Source organism: Cydia amplana, chromosome 18 (genome assembly GCF_948474715.1).
Source record: "Cydia amplana chromosome 18, ilCydAmpl1.1, whole genome shotgun sequence".
Lineage (NCBI taxonomy): Eukaryota > Metazoa > Arthropoda > Insecta > Lepidoptera > Tortricidae > Cydia > Cydia amplana.
This window is the reverse complement of record NC_086086.1, coordinates 319,407-346,298: the sequence shown is the minus strand read 5'-3', so window position 1 is coordinate 346,298 and position 26,892 is coordinate 319,407. Positions and strand designations below refer to the sequence as shown.

The window sequence follows — 26,892 nt, the reverse complement described above, 5'->3', positions numbered from 1 at the left end:
AGCAGTACCCAAGATAGAGCTGATGCTGAACCCTGGCTGTACCTAGTGGAACTCAGGTTTGGTGCAACATAGACACCCGCCGTTTTGGTCATCCGACTTGTCTTGATGAGCACTTAGGAGAGCAGTACCCAAGATAGAGCTGATGCTGAACCCTGGCTGTACCTAGTGGAACTCAGGTTTGGTGCAACATAGACACACGCCGTTTAGGCTATTCGACTCGTCACAATGAGCACCTGGGAGAGCAGTACCCAAGATGGAGCTGATGCTGAACCTTGGCTGTACCTAGTGGAACTCAGGTTTGGTGCAACATAGACAAACGCCGTTTTGGTCATCCGACTCGTCTTGGTGAGCACTTGGGAGAGCAGTACCCAAGATAGAGCTGATGCTGAACCCTGGCAGTACCTAATGGAACTCAGATTTGGTGCAACATAGACAAACGCCGTTTTGGTCATCCGACTCGTCTTGATGAGCACTTGGGAGAGCAGTACCCAAGATAGAGCTGATGCTGAACCCTGGCTGTACCTAGTGGAACTCAGGTTTGGTGCAACATAGACACCCGCCGTTTTGGTCATCCGACTTGTCTTGATGAGCACTTAGGAGAGCAGTACCCAAGATAGAGCTGATGCTGAACCCTGGCTGTACCTAGTGGAACTCAGGTTTGGTGCAACATAGACACACGCCGTTTAGGCTATTCGACTCGTCACAATGAGCACCTGGGAGAGCAGTACCCAAGATGGAGCTGATGCTGAACCTTGGCTGTACCTAGTGGAACTCAGGTTTGGTGCAACATAGACAAACGCCGTTTTGGTCATCCGACTCGTCTTGGTGAGCACTTGGGAGAGCAGTACCCAAGATAGAGCTGATGCTGAACCCTGGCAGTACCTATGGAACTCAGATTTGGTGCAACATAGACAAACGCCGTTTTGGTCATCCGACTCGTCTTGATGAGCACTTGGGAGAGCAGTACCCAAGATAGAGCTGATGCTGAACCCTGGCTGTACCTAGTGGAACTCAGGTTTGGTGCAACATAGACACCCGCCGTTTTGGTCATCCGACTTGTCTTGATGAGCACTTGGGAGACAAGTACCCAAGATAGAGCTGATGCTGAACCCTGGGTGTACCTAGTGGAATTCAGGTTTGGTGCAACATACACACACGCCGTTTTGGTCATCCGACTCGTCTTGATGAGCACTTGGGAGAGCAGTACCCAAGATAGAGCTGATGCTGGACCCTGGCAGTACCTAGTGGAACTCAGGTTTGGTGCAACATAGACAAACGCCGTTTTGATCATCCGACTCGACTTGATGAGCACTTGGGAGAGCAGTACCCAAGATAGAGCTGATGCTGAACCCTGGCAGTACCTAATGGAACACAGGTTCGGTGCAACATAGACAAACGCCGTTTTGGTCATCCGACTCGTCTTGATGAGCACTTGGGAGACCAGTACCCAAGATAGAGCTGATGCTGAACCCTGGCTGTACCTAGTGGAACTCAGGTTTGGTGCAACATAGACACATGCCGTTTTGGTCATCCGACTCGTCTTGATGAGCACTTGGGAGAGCAGTACCCAAGATAGAGTTGATGCTGAACCCTGGCTGTACTTAGTGGAACTCAGGTTTGGTGCAACATAGACAAACGCCGTTTTGGTCATCCGACTCGTCTTAATGAGCACTTGGGAGAGCAGTACCCAAGATAGAGCTAATGCTGAACCCTGGCTGTACCTAGTGGAACTCAGGTTTGGTGCAACATAGACACACGCCGTTTTGGTCATCCGACTTGTCTTGATGAGCACTTGGGAGAGCAGTACCCAAGATAGAGCTGATGCTGAACAGCTGGCTGTACCTAGTGGAACTCAGGTTTGGTGCAACATAGAAACACGCCGTTTTGGTCATCCGACTCGTCTTGATGAGCACTTGGGAGAGCAGTACCCAAGATAGAGCTGATGCTGAACCCTGGCAGTACCTAGTGGAACTCAGGTTTGGTGCAACATAGACACACGTCGTTTTGTTCATCCGACTTGTCTTGATGAGCACTTGGGAGAGCAGTACCCAAGATAGAGCTGATGCTGAACCCTGGCAGTACCTAATGGACCTCAGGTTTGGTGCAACATAGACAAACGCCGTTTTGGTCATCCGACTCGTCTTGATGAGCACTTGGGAGAGCAGTACCCAAGATAGAGCTGATGCTGAACCCTGGCTATACCTAGTGGAACTCAGGTTTGGTGCAACATAGGCCCACGCTATTTAGGTCATCCGTGACATCTTGAACCTGCGGGTACTGCTAGGGTTCAGCATCAGCTCTATCTTGGGTACTGCTCTCCCAAGTGCTCGTCAAGATGCGACGGATGACCAAAACGGCGTTTGTCTATGTTGCACCAAACCTGAGTTCCATTAGGTACTGCCAGGGTTCAGCATCAGCTCTATCTTGGGTACTGCTCTCCCAAGTGCTCATCAAGACGAGTAGGATGACCAAAACGGCATGTGTCTATGTTGCATCAAACCTGAGTTCTACTAGGTACTGCCAGGGTTCAGCATCAGCTCTATCTTGGGTACTGCTCTCCCAAGTGCTCATCAAGACGAGTCGGATGACCAAAACGGCGTTTGTTTATGTTGCACCAGACCTGAGTTCCATTAGGTACTGCCAGTGTTTAGCATCAGCTCTATTTTGGGCACTGCTCTCCCAAGTGCTCATCAAGACGAGTCGGATGACCAAAACGGCGTTTGTCTATGTTGCACCAAACCTGAGTTCCATTAGGTACTGCCAGGGTTCAGCATCAGCTCAATCTTGGGTACTGCTCTCCCAAGTGCTCATCAAGACGAGTCGGATGACCAAAACGGCGTGTGTCTATGTTGCACCAAACCTGAGTTCCACTAGGTACTGCCAGGGTTCAGCATCAGCTCTATCTTGGGTACTGCTCTCCCAAGTGCTCATCAAGACGAGTCGGATGACCAAAACGGCGTTTGTCTATGTTGCACCAAACCTGAGGTCCATTAAGTACTGCCAGGGTTCAGCATCAGCTCTATCTTGGGTACTGCTCTCCCAAGTGCTCATCAAGACGAGTCGGATGACCAAAACGGCGTTTGTCTATGTTGCACCAAACCTGAGTTCCATTAGGTACTGCCAGGGTTCAGCATCAGCTCTATCTTGGGTACTGCTCTCCCAAGTGCTCATCAAGACGAGTCGGATGACCAAAACGGCGTTTGTCTATGTTGCACCAAACCTGAGTTCCATTAGGTACTGCCAGGGTTCAGCATCAGCTCAATCTTGGGTACTGCTCTCCCAAGTGCTCATCAAAACGAGTCGGATGACCAAAACGGCGTGTGTCTATGTTGCACCAAACCTGAGTTCCACTAGGTACTGCCAGGGTTCAGCATCAGCTCTATCTTGGGTACTGCTCTCCCAAGTGCTCATCAAGACGAGTCGGATGACCAAAACGGCGTTTGTCTATGTTGCACCAAACCTGAGTTCCATTAGGTACTGCCAGGGTTCAGCATCAGCTCTATCTTGGGTACTGCTCTCCCAAGTGCTCATCAAGACGAGTCGGATGACCAAACCGGCGTTTGTTTATGTTGCACCAAACCTGAGTTCCATTAGGTACTGCCAGGGTTCAGCATCAGCTCTATCTTGGATACTGCTCTCCCAAGTGCTCATCAAGACGAGTCGGATGACCAAAACGGCGTTTGTCTATGTTGCACCAAACCTGAGGTCCATTAGGTACTGCCAGGGTTCAGCATCAGCTCTATCTTGGGTACTGCTCTCCCAAGTGCTCATCAAGACGAGTCGGATGACCAAAACGGCGTTTGTCTATGTTGCACCAAACCTGAGTTCCATTAGGTACTGCCAGGGTTCAGCATCAGCTCTATCTTGGGTACTGCTCTCCCAAGTGCTCATCAAGACGAGTCGGATGACTAAAACGGCGTTTGTCTATGTTGCACCAAACCTGAGTTCCACTAGGTACTGCCAGGGTTCAGCATCAGCTCTATCTTGGGTACTGCTCTCCCAAGTGCTCATCAAGACGAGTCGGATGACCAAAACGGCGTTTGTCTATGTTGCACCAGACCTGAGTTCCATTAGGTACTGCCAGGGTTTAGCATCAGCTCTATCTTGGGCACTGCTCTCCCAAGTGCTCATCAAGACGAGTCGGATGACCAAAACGGCGTTTGTCTATGTTGCACCAAACCTGAGTTCCATTAGGTACTGCCAGGGTTCAGCATCAGCTCAATCTTGGGTACTGCTCTCCCAAGTGCTCATCAAGACGAGTCGGATGACCAAAACGGCGTGTGTCTATGTTGCACCAAACCTGAGTTCCACTAGGTACTGCCAGGGTTCAGCATCAGCTCTATCTTGGGTACTGCTCTCCCGAGTGCTCATCAAGACGAGTCGGATGACCAAAACGGCGTTTGTCTATGTTGCACCAAACCTGAGTTCCATTAGGTACTGCCAGAGTTCAGCATCAGCTCTATCTTGGGTACTGCTCTCCCAAGTGCTCATCAAGACGAGTCGGATGACCAAACCGGCGTTTGTCTATGTTGCACCAAACCTGAGTTCCATTAGGTACTGCCAGGGTTCAGCATCAGCTCTATCTTGGATACTGCTCTCCCAAGTGCTCATCAAGACGAGTCGGATGACCAAAACGGCGTTTGTCTATGTTGCACCAAACCTGTGGTCCATTAGGTACTGCCAGGGTTCAGCATCAGCTCTATCTTGGGTACTGCTCTCCCAAGTGCTCATCAAGATGAGTCGGATGACCAAAACGGCGTGTGTCTATGTTGCACCAAACCTGAGTTCCATTAGGTACTGCCAGGGTTCAGCATCAGCTCTATCTTGGATACTGCTCTCCCAAGTGCTCATCAAGACGAGTCGGATGACCAAAACGGCGTTTGTCTATGTTGCACCAAACCTGTGGTCCATTAGGTACTGCCAGGGTTCAGCATCAGCTCTATCGTGGGTACTGCTCTCCCAAGTGCTCATCAAGATGAGTCGGATGACCAAAACGGCGTGTGTCTATGTTGCACCAAACCTGAGTTCCACTAGGTACAGCCAAGGTTCAGCATCAGCTTCATCTTGGGTACTGCTCTCCCAAGTGCTCATCAAGACGAGTCGGATGACCAAAACGGCGTTTGTTTATGTTGCACCAGACCTGAGTTCCATAAGGTACTGCCAGTGTTTAGCATCAGCTCTATTTTGGGCACTGCTCTCCCAAGTGCTCATCAAGACGAGTCGGATGACCAAAACGGCGTTTGTCTATGTTGCACCAAACCTGAGTTCCATTAGGTACTGCCAGGGTTCAGCATCAGCTCAATCTTGGGTACTGCTCTCCCAAGTGCTCATCAAGACGAGTCGGATGACCAAAACGGCGTGTGTCTATGTTGCACCAAACCTGAGTTCCACTAGGTACTGCCAGGGTTCAGCATCAGCTCTATCTTGGGTACTGCTCTCCCGAGTGCTCATCAAGACGAGTCGGATGACCAAAACGGCGTTTGTCTATGTTGCATCAAACCTGAGTTCCATTAGGTACTGCCAGAGTTCAGCATCAGCTCTATCTTGGGTACTGCTCTCCCAAATGCTCATCAAGACGAGTCGGATGACCAAACCGGCGTTTGTCTATGTTGCACCAAACCTGAGTTCCATTAGGTACTGCCAGGGTTCAGCATCAGCTCTATCTTGGATACTGCTCTCCCAAGTGCTCATCAAGACGAGTCGGATGACCAAAACGGCGTTTGTCTATGTTGCACCAAACCTGTGGTCCATTAGGTACTGCCAGGGTTCAGCATCAGCTCTATCTTGGGTACTGCTCTCCCAAGTGCTCATCAAGACGAGTCGGATGACCAAACCGGCGTTTGTCTATGTTGCACCAAACCTGAGTTCCATTAGGTACTGCCAGGGTTCAGCATCAGCTCTATCTTGGATACTGCTCTCCCAAGTGCTCATCAAGACGAGTCGGATGACCAAAACGGCGTTTGTCTATGTTGCACCAAACCTGTGGTCCATTAGGTACTGCCAGGGTTCAGCATCAGCTCTATCTTGGGTACTGCTCTCCCAAGTGCTCATTGTGACGAGTCGAATAGCCTAAACGGCGTGTGTCTATGTTGCACCAAACCTGAGTTCCAGTAGGTACCTACTGCCAGGTTTTAGGGTCATTTTGTAGTCTCATTTTAAAATATCACGACCTGATAATTCACTGAAGCTTGTATTCATATGCTTATTTTTAATTTTAATACCTAGCTCCAAGTTTCTAAGCAATAGTAACATTAAATCTTAGTTTATGAAAAAATTGATTTAATTGCATTAAACGTTAATTTAGATTGACAATCAATGTAATTAAACGTCTCAAAATTCAATTCTAATTAACTTAATTTAAATTGATGCGTAATGCAATTGACTAATTGCGGATTTAATGGTTAATGGAAATGATTAATTGTTAATTAGAATTACACATTACGGCCAACACTGCCATGCGAGTTTCAGTCATGATAGTATGATGTCAGATTGGTTAAGTACGAAAATCAGTACGGGTTACGGTCTATAAAGGTTTTACTAGTATCTCTGACATCTCTGTAAGTATAACATTGTGAAGCAAGTTACTCAACCAAGTAAATCAGGACAAGCCATTTTAATTTTTTAGTATTCGAATGGGCAAGAAATTTAAAATATCCAGTACATTCTATATATTTCCATACGGTGTTGGCTCAGGCCCAGGGCTGATTGTGAAAGGAATTACTATTTCTTTTCATTGCACTGAATGCTGCCCTAAAGTCTATTTTTTTATTCGGTAGACTAAAATGACATTTCATAGTATGAAATGACATTTTATGTTCATACTATGAACTGTCATTTCAGTCTACCGAATAAAAAAATAGACTTTAGTAGCACGGTCACATTTTTATCGTTTGTCACCATGCATGTCACGTTCTAACAAGTATGTAAGTGCGAAAGTGACGGGCATAGTGATAGTCGATAAAAATGGAACCATGCTGATCCCGCTGGAAACTTGCTTCGATATTCTGACCGGAAAACGCCAACGCACAAGTATGCTTAATAACTAGCTTAAAGTAGTAGGTACCTATAAATGAAATAATTTAAGGAAACGAAAAAATTTCATAATGAAAAAAGCAAAAAAAAAAAAAAGCGGCCAAGTGCGAGTCGGACTCGCCCATGAAGGGTTCCGTATTTAGGCGATTTATGACGTATTAAAAAAAAAACTACTTACTAGATCTCGTTCAAACCAATTTTCGGTGGAAGTTTACATGGTAATGTACATCATATATTTTTTTTAGTTTTATCATTCTCTTATTTTAGAAGTTACAGGGGGGGGGACACACATTTTACCACTTTGGAAGTGTCTCTCGCGCAAACTATTCAGTTTAGAAAAAAATGATATTAGAAACCTCAATATCATTTTTGAAGACCTATCCATAGATACCCCACACGTATGGGTTTGATGAAAAAAATTTTTTTGAGTTTCAGTTCGAAGTATGGGGAACCCCAAAAATTTATTGTTTTTTTTCTATTTTTGTGTGAAAATCTTAATGCGGTTCACAGAATACATCTACTTACCAAGTTTCAACAGTATAGTTCTTATAGTTTCGGAGAAAAGTGGCTGTGACATACGGACGGACAGACAGACGGACAGACGGACAGACAGACAGACAGACATGACGAATCTATAAGGGTTCCGTTTTTTGCCATTTGGCTACGGAACCCTAAAAACAAACACGTATTTTCTAAACTGAAATAGATGTCATAAGCATATTAAAGAAAAAGTGACGAAGCCCTCCAGTGGTGACGGCCGGATGAGGAGGGCTTCGTCACTTTTTAACAAGCTTTTATTAGGTCGACCTGTAATGTAACTATGTAATGGAATCTTGCAAGTTAAATTTGATCCACTTCCCGGTTTCCGATTGAGCTGAAATTTTGCATACACATGTAAGTCGGGTGACAATGCAATATTATGGTACCATCGAGCGGATCTGATGATGGAGACAGGAGGTGGCCATAGGAACTCTGTGATGAAACAACGCAACCTAATTGTGTTAGGGGTTTTTAGAATTGTCTCGATGAATATTACTTTTCTGTCGTAAGAAGAGTACAGTCAGCGATAAAAGCTTGTACCAAAAATGAAATTTTTGCCAAAAACTTATTCTTTAATATGCTTATGACATCTATTTCAGTTTATAATTTATATATAGTAGTGTGACTCCTTAAAAAACACAAATCAAAATATTTAATTAAATAATTTCATTTGTTCCCAAAGTGGTGTACGTATTTTCGAATTTACAAGCGATAAGTATGAATTCTAAAAAAGGTCAGCTAAGCGCGAGACATGAGTATTATCAGTATCATATTTCCTCAAACTTTTCGTGCGAAATGTAGACGAGCACTGCGAGCGAATCAATAAAACCACTCGTCAGTGGATCCACCGCTTATTTCTCGTTATTTCGATCCTAAATCACGAAGGGTTACCGAACTACCACCCACCGGACCTTCGATAAACCGTATTTCGTTGCAATAAGGTTTACGAATGTCAATTTGTCAAAGATGGTGCTCTTGCAATATTAACTTGCACAATGATATTTAAGACACGCTTTAAAAATAAGATTGTGTCAGATAATTCATGCGCGTTTTTAGTGCAAAATACTTATATTGAGAACAATGAAATCTGGTCGCTTTTAATAGAGAGAAAGTAACCCGCTTTCATTGCTCTTCAGTCTTCAATTGTTTAGTCCCGACCGCTACTATACAAACCTAACGTACTCGTACAAACCTAAGGTATCCAAGATGCGTTAATTTCTAACGTCAGACGCCTTTCTGTCGACAAACGCCTAGCAGCCCGCATGCCCACAATTACATGACTCCGCTGCACCAAACACAAGCTTCAACTTACTAGATATGGCTGGGACAGGTTCAGTTGTTCACCAGCCTGATATCATTCCCAATGTCTGAATAATGTTAGCCTATCAGTCTCCAATAACCTGTATTAATAGCCTATCAGTCTCCAATAACCTCCAATAATAGTATGGTATTTTTACTGTGAGTATTTTTAGTATGTGTTACTATAGTATTTTATGCAACCGTTGTTTAAGAGGGGTCAAAAAAGGCGAGTGGCGTGGGTAACAATTTGAGGCGAAGCCGAAAATTGTTAATAAAGACGCCACGAGTATTTTTTGACTCAGTTAAACAACGTTGCATACAATACTTTTTCTACGACCAAGCACTTACTTTGAAATAAAATTGTAAATTTAACAAATATTTTTAATTCAAGAAGTAGCAAAAATGGAGGGTACTGGCGGGAAAAGAATGAATGAATGAATGAAATTAAAAAAAATATGTCTATGGTTCACTTATTTGTCAGAGATGACATTTAAAATAAGGTTGGCAACACTGTATTTCATTCAATATTTTTTAAGTGGTCATTACACGAAGTATCGTAAAATCGCCAAAAAGATACTGCGTGTATGCACAAATTCTTTTTTGGGGAAAAGACTAGAGACTTCTCTTGACAACTATAAAGTAGGGTTTTAAAGGTGTGTGCACGACCCTTTAAATGACAAATAAAAGTACGGGAGTAGAAAAAATAAGTAATCTGGTAGTACCTCTACATTTGTTTTGTGCAAGTGCACGCAGAATATCTTTGGCTTGTTTCCCCTTTACATTTGAAGCTTAAAATAAAAACCTTACTTTGTAACGTTAAGCTGGATGTTGCGTTACCTATTGCACCTTCATAACATAGTTTGCCTGTAATTTCATTTGCCAAATTATCATTATGGTCGGTCGACTTTCGGTTCGTTTTTTTTTTTTCAAAAACAGTTGTATTTATAGAAGGGTCACTACTCAAAGTTAAACTAACCCAACGGCGTCTAAAATATGTCTATTTCAAAAAATTTTATGCCAGTTTTCAATTGTCGAAGTTGCGATATGATACCTGCGGCGTCACTATATTAGCACTTGGCACATCTAGGATCGACGGTAGATCCTCGCCCGCGACACGGGGACTCCGCAATACGACTCCAATTGTGATTTCACTACGAATTTCGGAGCTTCAAGTGTGCTAGCAAACTGAATTTTCCGGGTCGCTAAACTTATTTGTACGTGTTAGCCAAACTAAGGAAACACAATCCTGAAGAACACTTACAATGCTATTGTTTTTATGGCAGATTATTGGATGGGTGTATGGGATGATGGTGCGGTGAAACGCTATAAAAAAGTCTGCTGGCGGCAGCCTGCCCCATGCAGTTCACATGGCTTATGACCGCACAAAATGGGGACTTAATTGCATTTATGGTAGCGATCCTCAACAATGAGGGAACGACGAAGAAGATGACAAATGGTTTTAATATAATTTAATATTTTCTACCCTGAGTTAAAGTGTTACGATTCATACCATATAGCCTGTTAATTTCTTCTCGCTGACTGGCATTAATGTTCAGGATGGACGAGTCAGCAAAAATCTAACGGAGATAATGCTCATAAAACACACAATAAATAAGCGCTTACTTTAATCTACATAACTTACCTAATTTAAATGCACGCTTTCCATTAATCTTGTGTTTAAGTTTGTAGGAGCGCAAATATTTGTGGAACTCCTTTACCGTACGTTGTTACTAGGATGACAAAGATTAAAACAGGTAGCCATGTAGCTAGTCATGTCACGTGGAAATATTTTAGTTCGAGGAAATATTTCCCATTGGCATGTTTTAGCAATTTTCTTTTGTTTCCGGGAATTTTAACCAAACGCAAAGACCAAAGTTTTCGCTATTATAAATACGCATATACAATAAATTTACTTCAATCTGAGTGCCTTACGTAATTTGAAAGCTTTCCATTATCTTGCGTGTAAGTTTGTGCGAGTTGTGGGAGCGCAAATATTTGAGAAACTCCTTTACGGCAGGTTGTGACTAGGATGACGGAAACTGGAACTGGTAGCCGGTACAGTCACCTACAATAATGTTACTCTTAGAAGGCCGCAAAATAATTTGACACGCTCTTATGGCTCTACGTATAAGATCGTGTCAGATATTTTTGCGGCCTTTGTTGTGTAACATTTATTGCAGGTGTACGAGGGAATATTTTGGTTGCTGGAATAATTTCCATTTGCATATTTCCGGGAATATAATCCACACACACAAATTACACTGTTCCCTACATGTCAGAATTTTGGTTTTTATTTGTTTATTATTCCTTGCCATAATTATTTTAACTTATTTGATGATTTTTTTTTTGTTTTTGCCGAAATTAAGTAACGTAACGGAACTACGAATAAAATTAATACTCGTTTAATAATTTGTACAGATTGTGTTAGCCAAAAACTACATAAAGATAGTCGAGAGTATTGGAAATAGGTACTCATAAAATAAAAATGTTACGATGCTCTAGGGTTTTGTTTAAATCGTTTGTCTGTGAAACCATTTTGACTCGAAAATTTTGCGTTAGCGCGCGAAAAACATAAATCTATTTAACCAGAAAATATTCCCAAATATTCTCGTAAAGTAAATTCGAGTTAGAAATAATTTATGAAAGCAATTTCGGGGGCGGTTGACAAATGTCGCTATTATTGGCCATACGAGCGAGCATGAGGTTGCATTTAGTTTAGAGTGCTGCATATGCACTTTCCTCGCCTCTTCTGTGTCATTTTCCTGGTAAATTCGATAGTTATCACATGCAATAAATGCTACCTACTTTGTAAAATATCACAGGCCTTCGTCTTGCACATTGAGCGAATATTAAAATAAAAAGACATCCGTTAAATCCACGAATTAAAAGGGAATATACACCTATAGGGCATTTAATATCGCATGGTTCTCCATACCGGTATAGAAAACCGATAGCCATCAATACAAATAAATTCAATCATTTTCCTAGTACCTACATTTTCTGTGTTGTTTAATGTATATCTTTAAAATGCCCAATTCAAAACGCAACAAAAGACCAGAGAAAAGACAGTTTATACCCATTTTATTCTAACCAAAGAAAACTGGTAATTACTAAAGATAAAGCAATTCTGTTGATATCTAAATAGAGCTCAACCACCATCTTGGGACTCATTATTTTTTAAACGTCGTGTCGAGAGGGAGCTTGCGATGCCAAAACGGCAACGACTTTGCGGTGAAAAGATAGTTTTCCGAGCTCTGGGTCCTTTTGGGAAATTTCTTTGCTTTAAAGAGCTAATTATGAAATTTTAAATGAATTTTGTATAGTGCTCAGAAAATACGATTATGCTCAAATATAAATGGGATTTGCTCATAATTTCATAAAAGGTTAGCTACACTTTGCATTTACATACTTACAGAAATTATAGTACATTTCGAGTATATAAGTAGATACCTACTCAATTTCAAAATGTTCATGTTGACTAGTTATCATATTTTTTGGCAACATCTGAGAGGTTTCATAACTAAATGGCATAATTTTAATGTCAAAATGTAAGATTGAATTGGCCTCAGATATCTGGAATAACCAACCAGCGGCGGCGCCCAGTAAACTAATATCCCGCGGTTCATTAACTAATTCTTGAGAAAGTCCCGGCTATCCGGCGGGAACAAAACTAATGGCGGCGGCTACATGAGAACAAGGCCGTGGACCGAGTCAAGGGGGTTTAGACAAAACCTTCACGGTTCATAATATTGTCTTCGGTTACCGCGATACTTACTTATGAAATAAAACTATTAAAACGGATTATATCGCGCATATTGAATTTATACTACATCCCGACGTTTCGTAAAGGGTTCGAAAGGTCGTCGGGATGTAGTAGATATAAATTCAATATACGCGATATAATCCTTTTTAATAGTTTTACTTCACGGTTCATTTACAGGCGTATTCTAAATTTATTTATTCGATAGGAAACACCGATAGGATTGTCAAAAGTGACGTTTTTGATTGAAGAAATGTCACTTGACACTGACAGATCAGTATCATATCAGACACAGATCGAATAACTAAAATTTGAATACGCCTATTAGTCATGTGTTAGTAAACCTATGAATAGTATGAATGGATGAACAGGTTGAGCAAGTTAAAAAATAAAGAAAAGAACCTAAAACTAGTGTTCGCAAAGTATCTCACTGAAAGCTAGTTTTAACTGGGATATCAAACTCGAGCAAAGCAAGTATGGCGAGTAAGCAAAAATTATCACGCAGTTTTGTATACAGCCCTAGTAGCACGGTCGCATTTTTATCATTTATCACCATGCCTGTCACGTTCTAACAAGTATGTAAGTGCGAAAGTGACGGGCTTAGTGATAGTGGATAAAAAATGGAACCGTGCTGAGCCCGCTGGTTTTGTATATTTTCAAGATAGGTAGTTTCGCTAACGTGCTATGTATCTACGAAGTGGCCGTAGGCCGTAGGTCCTAGTCTGGTGATAGCGAATTATTCTTGTACGTGTATGCAGATTTTAGAGGCTGAGACTGCCCTATATCGCGCTATATCGCCGGTCCTCAGGTCCTCCTGAAGATCAACCTGAGCCACGAAGCCATAATAATGGCTAACTGGCTGGTCTTTGTTGATATTGCTAGTTGCTTTTTAATTTTAATACTTGTTGTTGTTGGTTTCTATTTTTATAATATTTTGCCATACGATTAAATAAATAAATTGACATTGATTTGCTCTCAACAATGCGCTGCTAAGGAGATTGACACTAACATCTCGCGTATTAATGCAATGCTGAGCGGTAATGTTTTTGCGACCGAAATGTAATCTTATACTACAGATTGATTTTTGTCTATCCGCTCTCCGCTCATCGCTCGCGCCGCTTGTAATTTATGGTCCACCGCTGCCACGGTGACGCGGCAATTAGCTGGCTTAACGAAGGCTTGAAATAAATATCATTTCCAGATTAATGTCGCCGGATAATATGCTGATCATTATTACACCCGAGTCCGCAGAAGGCTGAAGTTATTTGAGACTGCGTAGAAAAATAGCTTTTTAGGGCTCGGTAACTCAAAAGGAAATTAGAGAACCCTAATAAGTTAGTTATGTCCATCTATCACAGCCAATTTGCTCCGTATCCGTAACTCTGGACCTGTGTGGCGCGTCAATCAGCAGGATTAACGAAGGCTTGTAAATAAATAGCATTTCGAGATTAATGTGGCCTGATAATATGATGATAATTATTATACTGGAGTCCACATAAGGCTGAAGATATTTAAGATTTTGCTGAGTAAATTGACGTTTAATAGTTTTGTAAATAGATTTAGAAAATAGTTTTGAAATTGATTAAGTCAAGAGGCAAAAATCGAAAATAGACATGTGCGACCACGTTGGTACGGTCAGCACTATTAAAGTGCCAGTTCAGATATTTTTGAGCACCTTGGCACGACAGAGCCGGCAATCAGAACCTCGTTCCCATATCGCGGGAGTTTACGCCGGGACTTAACTAACCTTATCACGAGTTGGGAGAAAGCCAATACACAGTCCCAAATAAACAGATGCCTCACACTAAAAAAAAATCACCACTCAAACGCGAGGAAAATACTAACTGTAAAACATTACAAATCAAATCCAATTGAACGTTATCCAATATTTATCATTCAAAATCATCACAAAAAAACCGGCCAAGTGCGAGTCGGACTCGCGCACGGAGGGTTCCGCACCATCAATAAAAAATAGAGCAAAACAAGCAAAAAAACGGTCACCCATCCAAGTACTGACCCCGCCCGACGTTGCTTAACTTCGGTCAAAAATCACGTTTGTTGTATGGGAGCCCCACTTAAATCTTTATTTTATTCTTATTTTAGTATTTGCTGTTATAGCGGCAACAGAAATACATCATCTGTGAAACTGTCTAGCTATCACGGTTCGTGAGATACAGCCTGGTGACAGACGGACGGACGGACGGACGGACGGACGGACGGACAAACAGCGGAGTCTTAGTAATAGGGTCCCGTTTTTACCCTTTGGGTACGGAACCCTAAAAAAGACAATTCTCCCAGCCAAAATGAGAACGATAACAGAATGTGATGCGGAGTCGCGAGTTCAAGTCTCGCCCAAAATTCAATTTTCCGCACAAGAGATGGCTCACACGTTTAAAATTATAATTTTAGCCCCACTCATAATATCAATCGAAAGAAATCCAATAAAAACAACAATGTACCTACTTATACCGCGAAATACTGTTTATAATTTTGCTTCATATTAAACGTTTTGCGAAAAATTGGTTAGGATGTAACACGGATGTAATAATATTGCTCTAATACCTTCGGTTACCGCGATAATAGTTACTCATGAAATAAAACTATTAAAACGGATTATATCGCGTATATTCAATTTATCGCTGTAAAGGGTTCGAAAAGTATAAAATTTATACCACATCCCGACTTTTCGAACCCTTTACAGCGTTCGTGGTCAACGGGTGACGCCATAATCCGTTTTATTAGTTTTATTTCATAGGATCACTAGATAGTATAAAACAAAGTCGCTTCCCGCTGTCTGTCTGTATGTATGCTTAGATTTTTAAAACTATGCAACGGATTTTGATGCGGTTTTTTTAAAAGATAGAGTGATTCAAGAGGAAGGTTTATGTATAATTTGTTATCCCGTGCGAAGCCGGGGCGGGTCGCTAGTATCATATAAAAATTACCTATTTTAAAACTTCGTGGTGCAGCCGTTAGTTTCATCTGTTGCAAGACGTTGCAGGCTATGCCCCAGATATCCAAGGAATGATGTGAAATAGAATTTAAAAGTAGGGGAAGTGGGAGCAATTTTGGGGAGTTGAGCTCTGTATGTATGCACGGCGAGCGCTAACGATGTTAACGCTGAACTATAAGTTTAAACATCGATTTACTTTGCTGGACTTGTATTGTATCCACAGTGTTTGTATGCTACAGGCGCATTTCTGTCACATTTATCGCGCATGACATATTATAACATGATACATTAAGTTCAAGGAATTTGAAGTCGCGATCAGATATATCGGAGCGGCCAAAATGTTCTAAAATACAGTGTTTAAATAGATAGTCAAAATGACACAAAATTAAAGCTTTAAGGAGTTACAATAAGTCCAGTGACGTTTTTCGATGTTATTGGTAGAAAATGATTAGCTGTTAGTAGGTACCTATTATAAAGATACCTAGATTACCCAGGGGCCGAGAAACTCGATTAAGTATATTGATGTTGGCGCAAATTAATATAACTCAAGACACCGACAGCGTTTTTCCATGTTTAAATTGTTTAAAGTAGGTACATAATATAATATTTATAATTACGAGTAAGTCTGACCAGTGCCCTACTGTTTATCAAAAGCTTGTAATGTGTAAAACAAGTGGAAGTCCCTTTCTAACAAAAACTATCAAAAAGGGACTTCCGCTTGTATTACAAGTTACAAGCTTTTGATAAACAGGGCACAGGTTACACAATAATGACAACTAACATCCCGTGGCAGTATTTAATTGCAACAATGTCCGGTGTGACATGACCAGGGTCCGGCCGACTCAGGCCCCGCCGGTATCAAAATGGGAGTTGAAGGAGTTTCCACAATCGAATCTCAGCGCTGGGAAACAAACGACTGGCACTGGGGATGAAGTATTTTGAAAATGTGCAAGCTTTGCCACAATAATATGGCTAAAGTATTATAATTCAAACCAAGTTGCTCAATAAAGACAAGTAACATCCCGTGGCAATATTTAATTGCAACAATATCCGGTGTGATGGATGTGACGAGGGTCGACTCGGGCTCCTCGGGGACCTAGAGGCCTTTACGGACGTGCGCTTTACATCAAAATGATGTCATTTAGTTATTATAATAATCATTAAGTTTTGAACGATGTCTTATTTAGTCATTTGCACGTCGAACTAAAGGGTTCCTTAGGTAGGTAGGGCGAGTGAGAATTGACATCATGTAGAATCGTCTTGATTTCAGGTGTATGTTTGAATTGGCTTCCAAATGGGAGTTGAAGGAGTTTGCCACTAATCAAATCTCTGCGCTGATAAACACATACGACCGTGTCACTGGGGATCAGTATTGAGTATTGACAACATGTAAGTTTTGGAAAGAGATAATCCGAATAATCTCATATGTGATGATGCTGGTGAAATCAAACTACACAAATTTTGAATAATGTTTTGACTAGATGGTACGTTCAAGGAATTTAATTTCAGTACCGTTTCGTACCTTGTCACAGTGACAAATTGACAATATCATGAGGTCCCTAGCGACTTTCATGGATTGTCACTGTGACATGGTACGAAATCTTACGAAATGGTACTGCAATTTTTTTTTCACCTCAGCAGCTCGAACAAGGGTACTTTGCTACTTAAAAACAGTGAGCAAAATCGCATTTTGCTTACTGAGTGAGACAAAATGAGCAAATTGCGATTTTGCTCACTGTTTTTAAGTAGCAAAGTACCCTTGTTCGAGCTGCTGAGGTGAAAACTTAATTGTTGGTATATCTTAAGAAAACATGAGTGAATAGAGGTAATGACTGAAGAAGGAATACATTTTTCGGGTTCTCCAATATGTTCTCACTGCTGAGGTGAAAAGTTTTGTGAATTACACGAGATCAAAGTTATTTACATCTCGTGCGCTTTTGAGTCCCTTACTACGCTCAAGATTCTAAATTAATCTTTCGCTTGCACGGGACTCAAAATAAGCACTCGAAGAAATATCAAACTGATCTCTTGTTGTACAAATAACTATTTTACTGTAAATTAATATATCGTTAGGTACAGGTAGGTACATATATAAAATCGCTTTTGAAATGAGTGCGGGCTGTAACTTTTCAGCTTTTCCGTGTACACAGTTATTTCTTAACGTATTCTCGCTGAAACACTCAAAAATCGCGACAATATCAGAAATACGCTATAAACCGTCGGTCGCTCAACCCCTTATCTCGCGCTCGCGTAATCCAAAACCAACAGACATGCATACTTAACGGCCCCGTATCCATCTTTAATACGGCGGCGTTTTAAGTCCGCAAAACCCAAATCGATCCCGTCTCCTGGCCCGTCGCCAACCTGCTCTTTCACCTTACAATTCTGCTTCTTATTCCGTTGGCATAAGGTTTAAAATGTACACATATCGATGTCGGTACCTTTAAAATGCATCCCCATTAGGTTTGGTGCGGCCTCCCGAGAAATCTCCAGGCGGGCAAAGGCATAAACTAGCCTAGTTTACACAGGGTGCTTTGGATTACGGTAACTTTGTAAGTTTGTTAAATTAAATTAATACAAAATCTCTAAGCTTGTAATGGCAACGTAGGTACTCAATGATTATTTTAATTTGATATAAGTCCGAATCGGACTATGGAGCGATAAAACTTTTTTATCCATGGCACAGTCAATCAGCCTGCACACCTACACAGAAAGAAATCATCGCTGAAAGCGCCTTTGGACTTTGGTGAAATCTGACTTCAAAGGACAGAACATGGACTCATCTTATAATTATACTCGTAAACTTTTATTGCTTACTTATACCGCAATGTTGACTACACAGTAGAGCCACAAAGGAAAAACCCCAGAAAAGAAACGAAAACCATCCTGTATACGTGAGCGTATTAGCTAATGCAGCCGGCTGGACAGTAATTTTGTTAAATAACGTGTGGTTTTCTCAACTACACTGGATGGAAGTGGAATAAGTTGCCATTTTTAGTTACCTACAGTCAATGTAGGTGACTATTATGGTGAAAATTATGCAACTGTATGATCAAAATTTATTTCTTAGTGTCTACTAGATTATCAATATTAGTTACCACCAAGTTGTTACCAGTGGTGGTAGCAACTGAGGAAACATACCTACCTACCTATTTGGTTTAGGTAACCCTCGTGCCTTGAAGCCCTTGCGACGCTCAAGATTCCAATTCGGGAATTTTTCGCTTGCTCGTGTATTAATATTACCTATATTAGCATGAGGAGTTAAACAACAACTTTGCCCCCTTTGTAATACAAATAACTAGAGTAGGACCAAGCTAATTCTGCATAACTATTGCAATGACAAAGTGTGGAGATGTCATCAGTAACACCCTTTGAAAACACGACGTTAATAATGACACTCACTTTGTACTACCTATTCAAGTGGGTGCAAAGTTAGCTTAAACGGACTATATTAGTTCTTCTATAACTTCTACTCTTTCCTGTCCAACTGTAGAGGATGCGTAGCGAGGGATGTTTGTTAATAACCAATATAAATAATAATAAATAAATAAATATAATAAATAAATAATATAATACTTAACTTCATTTGTTTTCCTCGCTCGGCGTGCAGTGATTCTATTGGTTCTTACAAAAAAACCCTCGCTACGCACACTACTCGCTCATCTCTGGTTGAAACGCAGCCTAATATCCAAAAAATACGTCGCACTTTACATAAGGTGGTTCAATTAAAACACAGATCAATGGCACTTGAGTAAAATTTACGACCAATTTATTTAATTTACATATTATAGTACAATGAAATCGTAGTAATTATAAAGTCTCCTTAAATGTATATGCATGCTGACGTCTAAAGGTGTCACAACACTTGACGCTCAATCGGCTTTAGCCAATGATTAAATCATTTTTTACCGCTCGTTAACTTAAAACAAAACATATGATAGTGGAACCAAGTTAAGTCTGAATCACCGGGAAACCGGGATGTATTTTAATTTAAAAAAATTAATATCGTTTAAATTGGTATTTTTCATGAATTTTTTTCTGACAGGCTCAGGCTGATTCGACTTCGCCAAATGTGGTGACACTAATTGTTTAGTTAAAGCAAACTACGTGCTTTCAAGGAAGATTTAAACTTATATCCACAACAGTCCGTTTTTATCCTAATCTTGGATTTTCCATTTTACACATTTGTACACTCAAACGCAATAAAATCGGCTCATGGCGATTTCTATGCGCTATAGTGATTGAAAAAATACAAGAATTATAAAAACGTACTGATGTAGTACAAAACACATACACGGCGTAAAAAAGAGGCACAGCAGAACTACAGTTACAAGTCATATTGCTATAAGTCGATATTCGTTAGAATTTGCCAATTTCAACTATGTAAAATGATTTAACAATGATGAAAATGTTATAATATACTCGTAAGCATGCGAGTCATCGATAGTATAGTAACAGTTTTCTATATTTTATGATAAAATGACAGTTTATGATTAGAACCACAATTTTCGAAAACTAGCAAATAGGATTCTTAAAAATGACAATTTTATCTAGAAGACATCTATGAGACTCGAATATGTTTAAAATCGCATCACTCAAGCAATTTTGGTTGAATATCGCTCGACATATTTCGATATTTCGTGTCGCTCGTGTAGCCTCGTAAGGCCCACCATACACAGTGTTGGCCGAAAGTTAATGCGAATTGAAAATGTTGGCCATTAACCATTATAAATTGAACCTTAAACCGTATCGGACGATTATAGTTTACGATTCAATTTATAATGGTTAATGGCCAGCATTTTCAATTTGCATTAACTTTCGGCCAACACTGACCATACAACATTCTCCTATTTTTAATTTGAACCTTGTACTTCAGTAAATTGGGATGAATTTCGTTCAAGAAAGGTTCTATTCATATTGAAATGAATATGTATATAGAACCTTACGAGGGTAGGTGTCTCTCGAAATGAAACGAAACGTGTCAAGCGATATTTGACATAAATTATTTGAGTGACCCGTTTTAACATATTTTTAATAGAGGGTGTCAATTATAACACTCATATATGATATTTGATAAGTATATTTTTTTAAGGATAATTACGTTTCAAATGCTCGAATATCCAACCAGGCTCATTGTTGAATATAAACAAACTCTTAAGATAGATAGGAGCAGATAAGAGCAAAATAGGCTCTTATTAAAAACCTTCCTTTACACGAACTTTTAAAGATAATTTACTTCGATTATAGCTGCATTTCAGTTTTATTAGTCATGTGCATTATTCATATTTTTCTACAACTAGCTTGGCATTCTGTACACCATTTGAATACACAACTCGTAATTTTTACTATACTTATATTAACTATTAAATCAGCGGTCCTTACAAATGACTTGTACAGAATGCCATTCCTCCTATATTTTTAAAGCTATTATAGGAAATTGTAAGTATATCACAATCATATACATGTTCAGTATTATTTATTATAACGTAATTTTAAAAATAACAAATAATGTAGGGTAGTTTTTAACAAAAAACATGTTTTATCGTCAGTCTATATCTGTATAGAAAATACTTGTTTCTTTAAAAATAACGAAACAAATAACAAATATAGTTATACAAAATGTACATCTTAAAAACGATAATCGGTTTCAAATAATGAAATAATATTGTGTCGCATCTTATAAAATACATACCTGGCATAATAACAGTACGTACTTTCGATCGAACATGCTAGAATTATAATAACTTTTAAATTTAATGAAATAATATAAGACTCAACGTAAATGACTTGTTTAGGCACTTTTCAATCACCGTTCGCATTCTGCAAAGTTCGTGACTTTCATGAGACAAATTATTACAAAAATTCTCCTAAATTAAGCGATACTTATACACTGACAAGTGATAACATAAGTTTTTATCATAGGAAGACAATTTCACGTCAAATAGAAAAAAACTGCAAAACTTGATGTTGTGTTATGTTAACAGTCAGATAACATACATATTATTATGTCGTGGAATTCCGTCCACAAATATTTATCAGCCAAAGATTACTTTAAACAGATTGTTCCACTCTAGGTAAGGTACCATCGATTTATTACGTAAGACATTTTAAAGGGAGGCGGAGGTCAAAAATAGACGTACGTAATAAATAAATATGTAGGACCTAGTAGAAATGTTATCGGTTGCGGTTAATGAACGATTTTGAATTTTTGACTATAACTCGAGCGGTGATTTAAAGGCCTTACCTTTTCTTAGATGAGATATATTCAAATAGGTATGTATTCCCTGATCTGTTGCAGGGTCTCCTTGTCGGTGGACTGCAGGATTCGGTCGAAGGTCTCCGGACCCACTTGGGCTTTGAGGGTCTCCAACTGGGAATGATAGTTGGTCAGGTTAAGTTCACATGATACATGCCGGAGGTAAATATTGGAGCTTATGGCATGTGTTTCGTATGGTATATAAATATAAGATGTCCAATTGTTACTTGTGTGTATCTTCCTATTAATAGGCGTAACCGAACTTGCCCTGTTTCTTTCTACTTATTACTTATATCATTATTTTATACTTAATACCTTATATACTATAGGTCTTATTGTATATCTACAAGTTTAAACATATTTGTATGTGACTGTTTGTTTCCTAAAAAAAAAGGTTAAGTTCACATGATACATGTTGTAGGTCAATATTGGAGTTTATGGCGTGTGTCTCGTATGGTACATAAATATAACATGTCATCATTGTGAGTCTGCTCGAAAAAGTTTATACAGTGAAACCTGGATAATTGCAATCTCAAGGGACCGGCATTTTTTTGTCAATTAACCAGGTTTTTCAATTAAGCAGGTCGTGCTAATATTAACGAGGTTCAAAAAATCGTTGTGTCAATTATAGAGGTTCTCATTAATAGAGGTTGCGTTCTGACAAATTGCTTTTATGGAGGTGCAAATAACAATTGAAAGATTTACAAGCTTACATTCTGAGTTTCTGGTCTATATATTATGTAATTTGCACTTTTACACTACATTAATCACTACTTTATTTTCTTATAGTCATTTGGGATTTAAAAAAAATCTCTCGAATTGTAGAAGAAAGTTTAATTGGAATGTAAAAAGCATACTATGTTTTTGATTTAATCAAAATTATTTCATCTACTACACTCTGTAATAGATAGCCAATAAATAAATTAATTTCTGGATGAAGATTTAAAATAAAATTATCATTGCTATTAAAATATTGTTTCTGCTCTCTACAAATATAATGTAAAAAGCATACTATGTTTTTGATTTAATCAAAATTATTTCATCTACTACACTCTGTAATAGATAGCCAATAAATAAATTAATTTCCGGATGAAGATTTAAAATAAAATTATCATTGCTATTAAAATATTGTTTCTGCTCTCTACAAGTTCTATTCTTTCAGTTACAGAGGTAATAAGTAAGACTCGTTTCAATAATAGAGGTAATGAGAAGAGCTAAAAAAATGGATTTTTTTTAGCACAGTAAATAGAGTAGTTATAGAGGTCTTAGTTGCAATGTGGTCAATTACAGAGGCAAAATTCCGAAAAGCAATTAAATCTAAATTGCAATTATAGAGGTTCCAAAATTTCAATTATAGAGGCCTTCTGGTCTCAAGGGACCGGGACCGGACCTTTGGTAGCAATTATTGAGGTTTTGCATTTATCCAGGTGTCAATTAACCAAGTTTCACTGTACTCCTTTTTTCCGCCAGCGGCCCCGACGGGACTTAGGAATATAAGCGCCACTTGCACCATTCCACTAACCCGGGGTTAACCTGTTAAACCTGGAGTTACCATGGTTGCCAGTACAATTTGACACTGGGTTAACGGTTTAACCGCTTAACCCCGGGTTGTCGCCGCCGGCTAATAATGCGCGGAAAGGTTTACCGCACGGGTCTACCTCACACCCCGCGACTCTCCAGAGGGTCGGGCGGGGAGGAGAGGGTGCGCAGACCACTAGAGTAGTACTAGATACTCTATCCACGTTAACGAGCTAGTACCAGAAAACTCAGACTGCACGTGATTGGTCAGCGATAAGGGCGATGCATGTGCAACGGGTGAGTTTACATGATAGTCAACTCTGTCTATTGTACGGTGCGGACGTGTCTAATTGATCTCCTTTGTATTGTCTCCCGTAATCCATAGCCTCCGCTATCAACTGTTCCATGGTATTTTTTCTAAGATTCATTAAGACAATGAAACTCCAAATTGCAAAACAGCCAACCTTTGCATGGTATTTTCTCTACCTGGTCACAAATGCTCACTAATTGTTATGATAACAATAACTTTGAATCATTTATAGTATTTCGTTTTTTTTTTGCAGGCAAAGGAATTGATCATAAACATGCAGTTGGTTAATAAAATTTAACTAAATAGAGTATAAAATAAATATTATAAGCATAAGAAATTTATAAAAATAAATAATCAAAGCGACGGCATGTAAGCCGTGCCGGACAGCGAGGTGCCATTGTTTACGCCCCCTGCCCTTTTTTGTCCCTTTCATCTGCATACAAAAGTGCAAAAGAGAGAACGCTATACTAGTTCGTTAACGTGGATAGAGTATAGATACGGGTGGATACCTCTCGGGGCTCGGTACCTGATGATGTGTGACGGCGCGCAGATCCAGCGCGTGCGCGGGATGCGTGGCGGCGAGCGCGCGGCGCCGCAGCTCGTGCGGCGTGTCGGCGCCCCCCGCCCCCGCGCCCGCCCCCGCCCCCCACCGCGCCGCGCCCCCCCGCCCCTCCAGGGGCGACGCGGGCCGCGACCCCGCCGCGCACACCAGGCTACTGCGGGGACACATATAGCAGTCACTAGCCGTCTACGAATACAAGTGGACTACAACTCACTGACAATCCAACCTCTAGACCAGGGATGTTGCGAATATCCGCATCCGCATCCGCAACCGCGGAACTTCCGCATTATTTTCAACATCCGCATCCGCATAAAATCGATGCGGATGTGCAACAGGTCGGTACAGGAACGTCTTAGCATCGGCGTAAGTGCTAGACTGCTAGGTAATTTAGTCATTAACCAAAAAACCTATTAGAAATGAGCAGTCAAGCGTGAGTGGGACTTAATTTACGGAACCCTTGGAACGCGACTCCGACTCGCACTTGGCCGGTTTTTCGAAATAAAAATTACTAAAATGTAATATTTGACGTTTTTTATGATACTATCTTGACATCCGCATCCGCATCCGCGGATGTGAGCCTTTAAAAATCCGCATCCGCATCCGCGGATGTCGAAAAATCGGCATCCGCAACATCCCTGCTCTAGACTGAGCTTAGGCCAATTATTTCATGAAACCGATGCTGTCAAAAATACGGGGATGCGGGGGGACGAGGTGAGCGAATCCCGTGCCGTGATTGGTCCGTTCAAACACACGGACCGATCACGGCACGGGATTGACTCGAAGATGGAGTAACGCTACCGTATGTGTGGCAGAGGGGGTAGCGCGACTATGCTATGTCTAGAGGTTGGATTGTCTGTGACTACAACACATAAAGATTGTTTACCTTTTTTCTAATACTAAAAAAAACGAAGTATAAAGCCTACATTACGACGTTCGTCCCGACGAAAATATACCTCCTGAATATATATTAAGTTCAATGAAGTACGTTGTGAAACGACTCCATAATCGCCAAAAAATTACGATTCACGAATTACGACCGAATCAACTTTTTAACCGACAGTTTTCTAACGCGACTCGAATATCTCTGGAATTCCCGATAATCGGACTCCTAATATACATAATTTCTGTTTATTAGGTTAAATAGTTAGGGCCCTTGGGACCTTAATGTTTATCACGCCCCATAAACTAAAACATAGAAAAACCATTATTTAAAAGTGACATTTTACAACAAAGTTTAAAAGTTGCGGACCAATTTTGAGATTTGGGCTCAGTGGCGTAGCCAGAGGATATGGCGCCCGGGGCAGGCACCAAATTTGCGCCCCCCCCCCCCCCCCCAAACGAAATGAACTAACGAAAGGTTTACCTACGTTTTACTTATTAAAGTTTATTTTTGATTTAGACAAATAAGTGTTTCTTTAGTCCATCGGTGGCTAACAAGCTTACGACTTACCTGATGGTAAGCGGTCACCGCATCCTATGGACGTCTACACTCCAGGGGCGTTACATGCGCGTTTCCGACCATTTTAAAACTTATACACTTCTTTTTTGGAGATCTCCTTAGACTTGAAGATTCAATATCGCTTGTAAGTTTGGGATCGTAGACTATTCATAGCGCGCCTTTGGAATGATTTGAAGGAACCAAGGTGGCATCTAGGTGCTCCTGCCCAAAGGTGACAGCAGTACTCATTATAATTATGGGATCTGTCCATGGTCGTACGCAGCATTTTTTAAGGGGTGGGGCAGAAGTAGGGGAGGCTGGGGACGTTGTAACAGGGTACGGTTGAAACAGAGATTCTTAGCTTATGGTCAGAGACCAGGGTGGGACAACTGCCCCACCTTACCCCACCGTGGGTACGCCTATGGATCTGTCTACCCCAGAGTAAAGTATCGCCTCCCTTTATTGAGCACACCAAGTTTTTTGGATACGAGCGCAGCCTACCCAGCAAGGTGGCTACGAAATTATTAGACGTCACTGATGAAGATGTCAACACCGAGGCTCCCAATACTCCCTGATGGGAAGGGTTGTGCCTTGAAAAATGGGGTTTTCTTAGCGATAAACGCGCAAAATTGAGCCTTGGTGGGATTGAATTGGACTAAATTCTCCCGATCCCACACCGAAACTGGATAGAATGCTCTCAATACCTGACACAGGTTTTTCACGGCATTCTAGTATCACAGAACGAGCGATGTTGGCACGGCATGTGTTATAGGTACAGATTGGTCCAAACCTTGCCGCCCAAAAATTTTTTTTAGATTCCTCACGCTGTGGGCTACCAGAATATGTATGTTAGCCGACTTTTCGTAGTTTTCGAATTATGATTTTTATTTTTATTACTTTTAACTTTTGTTGAGAAATTTCGGGGTGAAGCAATTATTTATTTAAAAAAACTATTGAACTTTTTTAGGGTTCCGTAGCCAAATGGCAAAAAACGGAACCCTTATAGATTCGTCATGTCTGTCTGTCTGTCTGTCCGTGTATGTCACAGTCACTTTTCTCCGAAACTATAAGAACTATACTGTTGAAACTTGGTAAGTAGATGTATTCTGTGAACCGCATTAAGATTTTCACACAAAAATAGAAAAAAAAACAATACATTTTTGGGGTTCCCTATACTTAGAACTGAAACTCAAATTTTTTTTTTCATCAAACCTATACGTGTGG

At 40.5% G+C, this 26,892-nt stretch overlaps 1 protein-coding gene across 1 annotated transcript in view; it reads right to left on the bottom strand.

Annotated features, from left to right (window-relative positions):
• Window positions 1-21,792: 21,792 nt before the first annotated feature.
• The window catches only part of LOC134656283 (importin-11), a 50,439-nt gene continuing 45,339 nt past the window's right edge, over window positions 21,793-26,892 (bottom strand). Inside the window, exons 18-19 of the mRNA XM_063511802.1 lie at window positions 24,195-24,384; window positions 21,793-21,954 (exon numbers count right to left, since the gene is read on the bottom strand). Coding sequence (XP_063367872.1) covers window positions 21,850-21,954; window positions 24,195-24,384 — 295 coding nt within the window. The 3' untranslated portion in view covers window positions 21,793-21,849. The remainder of the gene's footprint in view (window positions 21,955-24,194; window positions 24,385-26,892) is intronic.